Here is a 12,468-nt window from a genome sequence, read left to right on the forward strand (position 1 = left end):
TTTCCCCCCTTTCAAATCTCATAATTAGTTTACTTCGTATTGTGGATTTGGTGTGTAGAACCACTTGTGATGTCAATGGTGTTTTTGAAGCATGTTAGGGAATTTTTTCTTTCTCCAATCTGCCTGGTGTAGACTGTTACTGATTTAATTCTTGAATGAAGGTGCCTAGCTTTTGGGCTGGTTTATCTGTTTGGAATACAAAGAGTTAACATTGCTTCTGATTTGTCTGGGATTTGTATCTATTGATGACGCAGTTGTGGATTTGTTTTCAAAAGAAAATTACAACTTCAGAGTTTGGGTTGAGGTTGACTCCTTGAGGTCAGATTTTTGTTGAAAGGGTTGTTCTTCAGATCATCGTTGCACTCTTCTATTCAATTCATCGTAAGCTTCCTAGATCATAATTGTCACTTGACTACCTGATTTTTGACTGACTGGTTAGACGGTAATGCTGGTGTGTTAGTTTTTATTTTCTTGGTAAATCACCTCTCTAGCTCATTTGAGTTACTGTAGCTCTTGGTGGTGTAGTCTTGTTGAAACGTATTTTCTGGAGTGTCTTATTTTTGTGAAATAGTAAAGATGTAGTTCTTTGCATTAAAAACACAATGCTTACTCGTGCTTATGGGTCTTGTACTAATGAAACCTGCGTCTGACTGCATTTTATGTGCGAAAAAGTTGTAAATGAAAATCTATCATGTAATAAGACGCGGGAACACCTTTACGACTGTTGAAATATTAAAAATCTGATGGATTGATTCTTTCTCGCATCAAAAGTTCCTTTGTCACTGGTTATGGAAACTTTGGGAATGAGTCAGGAATTATCGCGCATGAAATTCTTAGGTATTATAAAGGGAAAATAAGTTATCTAGGATTTTTATTGGAATGTGGCCATCAAAATTTTCTTCTAGATCCTTTCTGCTTAAAGATCCATTTCTCCGTGTTTGTGGAAGAAGTTCGAGAATCTCGATCTTCATATTTTTTTTTTTCCCGGGTAAGAATTTTTGCATTTAAAATATCTGTTTTCATCTACGAGATTCTGTAAGGAGACGATTCATGTTTATTTGATGATTCTCCTAAATCAGGTCATGGCATGCCAAATCATGATGTGAAGAAAAAAAATTGGAGAACCTACGGAGAGTGCATTTAAGCAACAGTTGCGAATGCCAGACTCATTTTTGAGAGGTCATATTGAGGAATGCATTGGCAATTCAAGTTTTGAACTAGCTCCCTAATGAAAACCCTATTATCCGTAGTTTTAAAGCTGATTTTAAGTCTTGATTTTGTGGTATGATTATTTTATATGCAATTAATGACAATGGGGAGCAGAATAGTATATGGCATTTGAAGGAAATCTTTTTCTAACCCAAGAATCAGATGGATGCAATAGCTTCTGAGGCTTGGTTAAATATAGTAAAGTATGATCATTTCGCAGCTTTTTTTTTTTGTTGAGTCGTAAGTTTAAGGTGTGCTTGAATGAATATTATATTGGGCGTATCATTCAGTTGAAAGTACTTGAAAACTATTTTAAGTTAAAGAAACATATTCAGTCGTTAGATAGAGTCGTTAGAATTTAATAAGTGGCTCACAAATAGTAAGCGTTAGTTCATATGGTTTGGTGGATGGCTGATGCTTTGGTGAGATGATTTGAATGTACTTCATGACAAATGTGCATCAATAAACTATAATATGAACATCCTTCATTTGAGGAATTTGAGGCATTTGAGGAATACTCTATAATCCCATCTTGCCATACCTTAGAAGATTTGAGGATGACAAATTGTTTTACAAAAATACTCATTTTAATTCAATGTTCCATGCATGAGACTGAAAGATGCAAACAATGGTTGGAATGGTGGCACGTGTTTTACAGCCTTATGTGACCTTGTAACTCCATGTGATCAAGATCAGCCATGTTGAAGCATTGGAATCAGTTATAGATTGTGTTGGAACCGATTCCAACAATGTGTGAAAGGAGGCGAAATCGGTTCTAAAGGGTGTTGGAACCTATTTCAAGTTTAACTAATTTGATTTTGTATGGTTTAGTCAATAAATTAGGTCCTGTAATTTATATTGTCGTTGTGTTTGAACTCTGTATTGTGTATGTAATTTTCGTCCATGAATCTCCTTTTTTTAGTCATCTTGCATTAATTAAAAAATCTTCCATGTAAATAGTCTTACAAACTATCATATAATAAAAAGAATGCCTTCTAATACTATTAAAATAAAAATTAATACTCATGTAGATACATTATTTGTCACAAAAATATTGAATATCAAAATATTTGAACTTTTTTATAAAAAAAAAAATTACTCATTAAAAAAGAATTTTTAAAATAATTTTAACTCATCTAAATATTATTTTATATTATTTTTAATATCAAGAATAATTTGATAATTTTATTTTTTACTTAATTTTTTTTAATTTGATCACATACATCAATTAATCATTACTTACATCTAATTCTTTCCTTTCAATGGATCTCTATAAAAGAACATACTCTTACATTTATTTTATAACATAAAATAACAATACTGATATTTAATTCAGGGAAATGAACATTTTACGAAAGAGTTTATCAGAAAACAAAAGTTATTTATAAAAAATAAATACAACACCGGTTTATCAAAATTGTCGAGTTTCTTTTACGAAAGACTTTATTAAATACAAAAATTATTTATATTAAATACAATACGTAAGAAAACGTTTCTGTTAAAAAAAGTAGAGAAATCTCCACCAAATACACGGGTGAATAATTTACTTTTAATCATGTCAATGTATATATTTATATAACAGTTAGGAATGAACATGATAAATTCAAGTATGAAGTAAAATTTAGTTTTAATTTATTAGTTAAATAATTCAATTATCACGTAAAAGAAGCTACATGTTTTATAAAAGAAAATAATATCATGAAGTTTTGATTACATAATTTTGTTTTATGGAGCTTATTTAAAAAGGTAGAAAAATCCGTCTTTTAAGTTAATTTCATCTGCATAATAATATGAAGTGATCGAAATTTAGAGATATATCATATTGTACATATACCTTTTATTTTCAAATATTTAACTTAAAAAGAATTTAAAGAGAAAATGACACAAGACTGTGGATGTTTATAGCTGTTAACAAAAAAGTTGATATTTAAATAATGGATAATGATATCTTAAAAATTAAATTTTGATAATTTTTTCTTACGTTTTTAAGTAATTTAAGAATATAAGAAAATAAAAAAATAAAAATAAAGAATCACTTAAAAATGACACTTTATGTTGTAAAATAAAATTGTCAAAATAAAATTGTTAAAAAAATATTTTTTTTAAATGGACAATAATATTTTATTACTAAATTTTAATAATATTTTTTTAAATAAGAGATGATATCTTTTAAATGATTTTAAAATATTAAAAACATAAAAATAAAAAATTACTTAAAATATCACTTAAAAAGTGATATTTAAAATTTCAAGATAAAGTTATCAAAATTTAATATTCAAAAAATTATTTTCCTGATATACTAATAGGACTGGTAAAATAGGCATCCAACTCTTGAACCGTCAAAATCAGCTTGGAGTTGTTCTGCCATAAGCAAGAGTAAGAGTTATGATCAATTCATTAGTTCTTTCTTTTTCTTTTTTTTATAAAATATATATATATATATATATATATATATATATATATATATATATATATATATATATAACATTCTAAAAATACACTTAACAAGGTGAATAATTTTTTATACTTCAACTGATTAATTAATATCTCTAACTAAATAAATTGAGCAAATTATTACTTTTACATATTAAATTATTAATTATCTAATTGGATAAGAATTAAGACTATATCAAATGGTTATGTTTAAATTAATAATTTGCTCTTTTAGACATTAAATACTTTCATAACAAAGTAATTTATATAATTCATTATAAATTATTTATTAATAATATATTTAATTTTATACAAGCCCAGAATTGCATTTTATATCAGTTTCCAATTCTTGTGTTGTCCATTCAAAAGCTGTATCACCAATTTTGCAACCAACAAGCCCTTAATTATGTTACACCATCCATCACATAGTTATAAAACTGAAGTGCATTGGTTTTTCTGACTAAAATAACAGCATGAACAACAGAACCTATCACATGAATTACCTTTGTGGTAGATAAACTTGTATGAACAAATTACATGCTACTCACCAATTTCAAGCATCATCAATGAGTGCCAAGAGTTGTGTTACCTTCACTTGATGGATCCCAACCAGGGGGTTTGACGTTTGGCCAATCACCACGACATCCCAATCTTACGTAGAGGCTTTTTTTACCTGCATGATGACAGTGTCAAAGAATTTAAGGCAAACAAAAATTTGTCTACTTTGTTGTTAAATATATTTTTAGTCTATAAATACGAAATTAGATTTGTCACTGTTCAAAACTTTAATACATTCTGATCTCTCAACTTTAAAAATAATAGATATAGTTTTTTTCAACTTTTGTTTTTACTTATTAAACAACCTTCAAAATAGACATTTGAGGTAGAACGTGCCAAATGATATAAAAAACTCAGATGTCAATCCATTGCGTCACTTGACATATAAAAATAATTTAATATAATTGAGTTAGAAGGACTGTATTAATTCATTTTCAAAGTTTGAGGATCAAATTGTATCAAAATTTTAAATAAAGACAAATTCTAATTTTATGTTAAAGTTTAGTACTTAAAATATATTTAACCTTTATTTCATATCGAAAATCTCCTCTTTTCACTTGTAGAATGCCCTCAGTCATTTTCATTTCTACTTTTATTCTTTATCTTCTCATCTGGCTACTGTTAAACTATATTTTCAGTATTTTCATTTCACCCCATGAAATAACAAATCTTCTAGAAGTACCTGGAAGTTTCTTGTCTGACAGGATTAACTGTTTAAGGGCACTTAAACATGCTTGTGCTACACTTTTGGCATAAGCAGGATCCCAGCCTTGTAGCTTAACAACTACATCTGCATTTGTGTATGAAATTGTGCCATCTTTCAGACTTTTATGGGTCTCCTCCCTTGCAGAATCCTCATCTGCATTTTAAGTTTTCCAAATCATTTTCATTCAAAACAGCATGCTGAAGCAACCAAGGAATCAAAAGAAATCCTCCGAAGAACTCCAAGTTGGTGAAATAAGATGTTCAGAAAAATTAAGGGAACGCTATAGGGAGTTACACATTGTAATCTCACACTTCATTTGTAATAAAACTTCCCAGATAAGAGGGACATTTTGAAACTCATGCCTTCCCCTCCTTAAATCCACAACCTCAGTAGTAGTAAAAGTTTCTTCATGACTTTTTAGTTGTGAATAAATTTGAAGTTTCAAAACAAGGTTGCACCGAAGACATATAACATGTATAAAACAAAACTCAGATCGATCAACAATCACCTAGTGCTTCAGTTTGTGACAACCAGACAGTAAATCCAGCATAAAGATGTTGCCATTTATTAGATCTTCCAGAAGCACCATGTTGCCCTCCTAATGTTGCAATCACTGCCCTAGCATGACTGGAGAAAACCACTCATGCAGCAAATAAATCTGTTAGGTCCCTATAACTAAATGATCCAGCAAATGAAATGAAGCCATTGACGTACCTACTTATGCTTTCTAGTACAGCACTTTCTGCTTCTGCTACTGAGTCAGAGCCTTCAGCAAGCAGCCCTGGAATATAATGATTTATACAAATGTGTCAAAGGACAAAGCTTTAAGTCGATACAGATTTTTCAATCACAAGATTATAGGAAAAACAGATTTTGCATTTTCCTTTTGTAACACATCTTCTGTCAACGAAAGTAACGACCAAAAAGCTACAAAAACTGGCACTATCAGGTATCAGAAGTTTCCATAAGAAGCTGATTGAAGCCATTGACTATCAGCCCTTTAATTTCAACAACTAGAGTGAGGTGTACCTAAAATTAACGTAATCCTATTTTGTAAGACACCATTGAAGGCACTCCTAAGATTGATCCCAGATCGCCTTTTAGTAGTATCAAACTATTAGTAGTGAGAAAATTTAAGTTCCTATGTTTTCCAGAAATCTGCAGCATGAGAGAAAAAATAGAAATGCGCTCACATGAATCCACGGTCTGCTTGGTATATGTTTCCAGTAACTCTTTTGTGCTAAGTGGTGTGTACCTGAGAAGAACACCAAACACTAAAATTTATACCCCATTGATGAAAGTTGCACACAAATCACAGCATCAAACATTGAAGTGTATCCTTTGATATATAGTTTTGTATCCATTAAAGCTGACATAAGCTGTTAGCATTTTTATTATATCCACAGCTGGAAAACATATTTACCAGAAGTGATAACTGATTTATGTAAAACTGGAAACAAGATTCATATTGATAATTGAAATCACAGATTGACTCATGGTAATGGTACCCTAGACCAGTTGCCAGCTCTTGAGCCACTTTTTGGTTGATTTCAGTTGAATCACCAACAAGATATATTGATGTTCCTTGCAAGAGTTGTGAAGATCCTGCAGCAAGTGATTCCCACGATTCCATGATGTCAGGCCATTTCAAATCTGGATCCTGTTTCTTGCAGTTCACGACAAGTTCATCATCATCTATATACCTGTCCAAATCAGACAAATCAAGTAAGACAAAAACTAGAAACATCTTTTTAGTACTTCCAAATTCACAAACCAACCATATTGTTTCAGAGGATTTAATCCTATCAAAAAGAGGATTAGTTTCTATAAGTGTGATGGGAGCTCCTGGCCGCAACACTCTGATAGCTAAAGAGGTATCGTTTGCATCAACTGATATGTCTCTGGAGCTTCGAATATCCAAACCTTCTAGCTTTAATCTTAACTCCACCTCTGCAGAACCATCGGAAAACTGCATTTTGAATTCGGTAACTGGCTAGCATCAAATATAATCAAACTCAAATGATAAAAAGAGAACTTTTAATACATAAATAAAGCATATCAATAAAGTTAAACACTGTTACTAAGTGGACTTTAGACCTAAGTCAATTCCACAAAACAGGATTCTTTGATAACATATTAAGGAGTGGACTTTAAGTCTAACTCAACCTTACAAAACCAGCTTGTAAAGTGAGTTTTGCATCCACTTATATATTATGAAATTAAGTTATTTCTAGTCAACATAGTATTTCCAACAAGCACTAATATCTCTGAAGTGTATTTAACCATTAACATCACATGTAGTAGAGAATTGTATACGATCACACTTGTTTACTCTTAACTACATGTATTCGCGAAACATATGTATACGAGTATAAATTGGTAATTATGTGTACACATTCATTTACCCTTAACAACTTGCTATGCAAAATTAACCGCCATTACATGTCAGTAACCTCCTACCATGACAGAATTAACCCTTGTAAGGCATATATAACCATAATTAGTACAAGTACAGATAGACAATCACATTCATTTACTCTTAATCACTTGTAAAGCAAATATAACTAACTTTACCTTTGTGATGAACTAATAACTAAATATACTAAATTAACGGACAAGTGACATCATAATCAACTACCCTTTTTTTCTTTTTCGAAAAGAAAACGAATTTAACTATTTTGATGTTTTTGTTCTGCTTGTGATGGAGAAAAGAGAAGGAGGGCATCGATGTTACCTCGTAGGTGGTGGTGGAGACGGGGGCGATGGAGGAGCACCTGCATGAATGGAGAGGAAGATATTGTTTTTGAGAAAGAGAAGAGGAAGAAGAAGGAGAAGGGGAAAATGATGTGAGTGACAACACATTGGGTTTGAAAACAGAGAAGTTGAGGTTTGTGTGGTTTGGGAAGAGATAGCAGAGACGAAGAGGAGCAACTGCCATTGCAGATAACAATACTAGGATGCTTGGTTCCCCCTTTGTTTGTCTTGGAATTGGACCTGGGCTGCTCCCAGTAACCCCATAATTACTTTATGTGAGAATTTTTAAGATAAAAGAGGGAAAAATTATTTTTTATTTTTCTCTCCCATATGTTTCTTCAAATACATGTCGGGATATGTTTGGTCCAATTAATATTTTTAAGAAATAAAAAAAATACTTATCTTCAAGTTAAAATTAATTTTTGGAAAAAAATAATTTTTATTTTATTTTCTTTCTCTTAAAATGAGCTTATGGATAAATTTGTTTAGATTTACTAATGTAACCATGTCATTTGAATCATGATATCTTTGCTTTTGTCTTAATCATAAGATTCCTCCTGCACTTTGTTTCCTCCCCAAAACATACACGTCTTTATTTTATTCCTAAATTTGGGCCCAAAGAAATCCTTTATGCTCAGTTACACGGCCCTATATAAATCCTGACGCAACTTTGGGCCAGGATTGTTGGGCTCGCAGGGTCTATCTGTCTGTTCCACAATTGTGTGTGTCGGTGGCTGAGATTCTACTTCATGAAAGGAACCTCACTCTATAAGAAAACTTTATTAATAATAGCATAAATACAAAGATGATCTGTTATATATATAAAAAAAAATAGGAATCTATAATTTGAAAAAATCAAAGGTATTTTTAATATTTTTGTCCTTAATCTCCCCCCTTTTATTTTTTTGGTTGATACTCTTTGTCACCCACTTCAATTTGAGTGTTTGAATAATATTCAGCCTTTAAATTATTCACTCCATGCTTTTTACATCACTCCAATATTTCCCCCCCTCTAGAAGATATCACATTCCAAAAGGAAAGCAGGAAAATTGGAATCTGAAAAACCCTAAGGCAACAAAAATAATATATAGGGTATATATGTTTGCATAGCAACAATATCTTCCGTGGAGATTTTGCCGAAAATATTATTCATGTAGCCAGGTAGTGGAAGGTGAATTATAATATTGTACTTAGAGTTTAAAATAAATGGATGTGACGTACACACACACATATATATATATATATATATATATATATATATATATATATATATATATTTATGAATGAATGGGTCATTACATTATTGACATAAAATGGACCCATTTCTAAGTCCACACTATGTCACTGCAATGCTGACCAAATTTAATAAATTTTGGCGTGGGAGTCAACCATGGTGAGTTATATTAGTCACACGCATAACAGACAACAGAGTGCAGACTGCAAACAAAATTGATGGATCCAAAAGAAGTGTTAATATGTGAAAAAGAATAAACCAAAACCAACGTAGGAAATGCTAATGCATGTTTTTTTTTTTTTATGTTTGAATTTTGAACGATCCAGGGTCTGACATGCATGTCTGAAATGCTTAGGGTTCTCTTCTCTTGAGTGAGTGTGTTACTTAAGAAGAATGATATTATTATATGGGAAAAAGAGTGGTCCAATAAAAAAAAATGTGAATAAAGAGAGAGAGAAGAGGAAAAGTAGATTGCTATATATTACATGGGCAAAGCATTGGTGTCATTGTTGTCGCACAACAGAGATAAAATGTTTGAGCAAAGGTCACATCGTGCTGTGGCCAAAAGCATTAAAAGGAAGTAATTATGAATGAATGATTCACAGTTCAGACTCTTTGGGATAAAGATAAAGTCATCACTGACGCTGTCTCCTGACACCTTTCGTCACCACCTACCCCTCTCACACCATTACCTTTTTTTTTCTTCTTCACAAAAATTATTCACCAAAAATAAAAAGGTTCAGAGAAATGGGCCTACCGAAAATAGTATTGGGTTTTCGCAACCCAATGAAGTTAAACCTAATCGAGCCCAAATAAATTAGTTAAAAATATTTTGATTGTGATTTGATGAAGGTAAGAAGAAAAGGTTGAAAAGTTATTTATTGGTTTAATTAGTCGGATGATACTCATTTTGATTTAGATGTATTAATTTGGTATTCGTTTTTAAAAATGTGTCAATTTAATTTCACTTTTTGAAAAAGTTTCTTAATCAGATCCTTTTCAGACAAAAAATACTAAAGTAGTTTTTAACTGTGTTACTAATTTTTTGCCAAAAAAGACCTAATTATGACATCTAAAACTTAATTGATACTTTTTTAAAAGCGAATATCAAACTGATACATCTTAATAAAAATAGATACTATCTTATTAATTAAACTTTATTTATTTATTTATTTATAATATATTATAGAAGAGAGAAGAATTAATAATAAAGTAGCCCGGCTTGAATGCTGGGCAGACAAAGACTGGACTGGGGTTGAATAGAAAGGGGGAGGGGACTACCCAAACAAAGAATGGTCACCATCGCATGAAACACAGTGTGTGGGTTTCTCTCTCCTGCCCGAAGTGCCCGGGGATGTGAAGTAACAAAGTTCTTCTCTTTCTTCTCTCTGATACTAAAACGACAGTGCGGTGGATTGGCATGTGGTGAGAGAGAGGAGAGAGAGAGGCGTCAATCATAAAGCAATGGATTGCAAAATGATTTTGCCTCGTTCCTTGTGCTCTCATTTCTGTTTCCTTCCATTTCAAAGCAACACTGTTTTATTACTCACATTCTTATTATTTACTCTTTATTCCATTCCATAATTCCATTCTCTCTCACCTCTTTTTCACTCTTTGACATGTCACTTCTGTGGTCACGTGGGAACCATTTCATTTCATTTCAATCCTCAAACGCAACAACAACAGAATGATGCCTTCCCCTCCCGCGAGAATCTCGCCTTATTATGCGTCGTCTTCTATTCTAACACCCAGCTAGCGTCAATTTTTGTTAATTTCTCTCTTTTGTCTTTTCTCCCAAATCAACTTCCACCTATCTCGTTTCCCACATCCATTTCTTCTCTTTCACTGCATATAACATTACACATTATCACATCAAATCAAACCACATTTCATTAATTAACGCATAAAAACTTTCTCCAATATACCTAAACCTACAAAATGGGGTTTCCGATTAGGGTGTTTCCATTAATCTGCTTCACGCAAGTGAATCAACTGCCACTCTGATCATTCTGCCAAAAAGCAAAATAAAGAGAAAAATAATTGTTAATTTAGTGTTTTTGTTTGTTTATGAATTAAATTTGGTAGCTGCACGGGGTCTGACACCAATACTGAACATTAAATTGATTGCATGAAAATTGGATGGCAGCGCGTGTGAGGTAGTGGGCTGAGAGGGGCCCGTCTCACACAGTGTGTGAGAAACGTTTCGATGCAATGCAAAACAAAACGACGACGCATGGGAAGAGGTGAAAAGAAGGGCGTGAGCTCACTGGTCCTTTTCGACCTTGTCCATACGGCATGCACATCTGACGGCTCACAGACAAACCCTTCATTCATTCATTCAATTGTCGTCCACGACATTGACGTGACACGTGGGTGCAGATCCTGTGCCCAGGATTCAATCAATGAATCATAGCGTAATCATGAATAAATTATTTCAACTCTCCAGTACTATGACATCAACACTGCACCATTTCCATCACAAAAAAAATATACAATATTAATTAAAAAAATGTTATTTGAATAGTATTTTGAATTTTGTTAAAAGCGTAGTAACTACTAAGGTTGACTGTGTTGTTGAGTAGCTCAAGGCTTGAAGGGTTGTTCTTCTCTGGTTGCTTCAGTTATGAGCACTGTTGTTTTTGCTTCCTTCTCTGCAAATTGCTGTGGAAAACGTACTCTCCCTAAACCTATGCTATTGCTATTGCTATTGCTATTCACCTTCTACACCTTCCAGCTTTCTTTCTGTACCTATTTTTTTCAAATCCAGTTTATTTATTCATTAATAATAATCAATGTGTTTTCAGATTCAGCTTCAGCTTCAAGCTGCTGCTTTTTTTACAATTAAGTATTAAATAATATATAAGTGAAGGTACTGATCCAAAGGGGAGGGTCCTAGTACAGAAGTGACGCTGCCAATTGTAACACTTGCATGGCAAGTTTTTCAAAAGCAAAAAGTGACACTCATGAAAATGAGACAACGTCAAAAAGAGAAACGAAACAAAATGTTCCCAACTTTCTTTTCTTTTCTTTTCTTTATCCCGCTTTTCCTTTTCGTTTTAGAATGAAGTGTATCGGTTTTGCTTTTCCACTGTTGCTATGATTAGTTTTATATATTCATTTCCTTCCTTCCGCTCAATAATTTTTAGCTCATTATTACTACGCCAACCTTTTAATTACGAGTGAAATGGATGTAGACCATATATGGAAACTTTAGCATAATGGATAACTTGTTAACAAATTAATAATTAATGTACTTATGTGTACCCAGAACAAATCATGAGATCGCTTTGTCGTAAAGCAAATGGGAAAACAAGGAAAGAGTGTATACGTTGATTACGAAAGCGAGTCCATCTCTGTCAACAAACATTTTTTCAGTTTTACTTTAAAAAACAAAACAAATCGCTCAAATTTCACCTTAAAAAAATGTTCGAATTTAATGTGTCTAATGATATAGAGACCTTAATGATGAGGTGTGGGACTTGCGTGAAGAGATTAAAGTTTGGAATCTAATAATTAAGTTACCATAAATGATATATGTTAATTACTTCTTCATGGCTACTTCAAATTCCTATCT

The 12,468-nt window shown here is 32.2% G+C and overlaps 1 protein-coding gene across 2 annotated transcripts; it reads right to left on the reverse strand.

Annotated features, from left to right (window-relative positions):
• Window positions 1-3,977: 3,977 nt before the first annotated feature.
• On the reverse strand, window positions 3,978-7,922 carry LOC114170129 (probable inactive shikimate kinase like 2, chloroplastic). Of its 2 annotated transcripts, none has more exons than XM_028055614.1 (8): window positions 7,641-7,922; window positions 6,685-6,875; window positions 6,415-6,609; window positions 6,100-6,161; window positions 5,621-5,687; window positions 5,415-5,533; window positions 4,883-5,059; window positions 3,978-4,315 (listed from the first exon to the last, which is right to left on the reverse strand). In XM_028055614.1, the coding sequence occupies exons 1-8, from the start codon at window positions 7,842-7,844 to the stop codon at window positions 4,206-4,208; spliced, it is 1,125 nt and encodes a 374-aa protein (XP_027911415.1). In that variant the 5' UTR covers window positions 7,845-7,922; the 3' UTR covers window positions 3,978-4,205. The 2 variants fall into 2 exon arrangements, with proteins under 2 accessions (XP_027911415.1, XP_027911419.1); XM_028055618.1 differs by having other exon boundaries at window positions 4,024-4,313; window positions 4,880-5,059.
• Window positions 7,923-12,468: the final 4,546 nt, after the last annotated feature.

The sequence above is a fragment of the Vigna unguiculata genome, chromosome 2, assembly GCF_004118075.2.
Source record: "Vigna unguiculata cultivar IT97K-499-35 chromosome 2, ASM411807v1, whole genome shotgun sequence".
Lineage (NCBI taxonomy): Eukaryota > Viridiplantae > Streptophyta > Magnoliopsida > Fabales > Fabaceae > Vigna > Vigna unguiculata.

Bases quoted from the DNA above. Each gene is read 5' to 3' on its own strand.
- LOC114170129 (XM_028055614.1), bottom strand. From the start codon at position 7,844: ATGGCAGTTGCTCCTCTTCGTCTCTGCTATCTCTTCCCAAACCACACA. The intron at 6,876-7,640 runs GTAACATCGATG...TTCAAAATGCAG, and splicing joins TCTCCACCACCACCTACGAG to TTTTCCGATGGTTCTGCAGA. The intron at 5,060-5,414 runs GTGATTGTTGAT...CTTAAAATGCAG, and splicing joins GTCACAAACTGAAGCACTAG to ATGAGGATTCTGCAAGGGAG.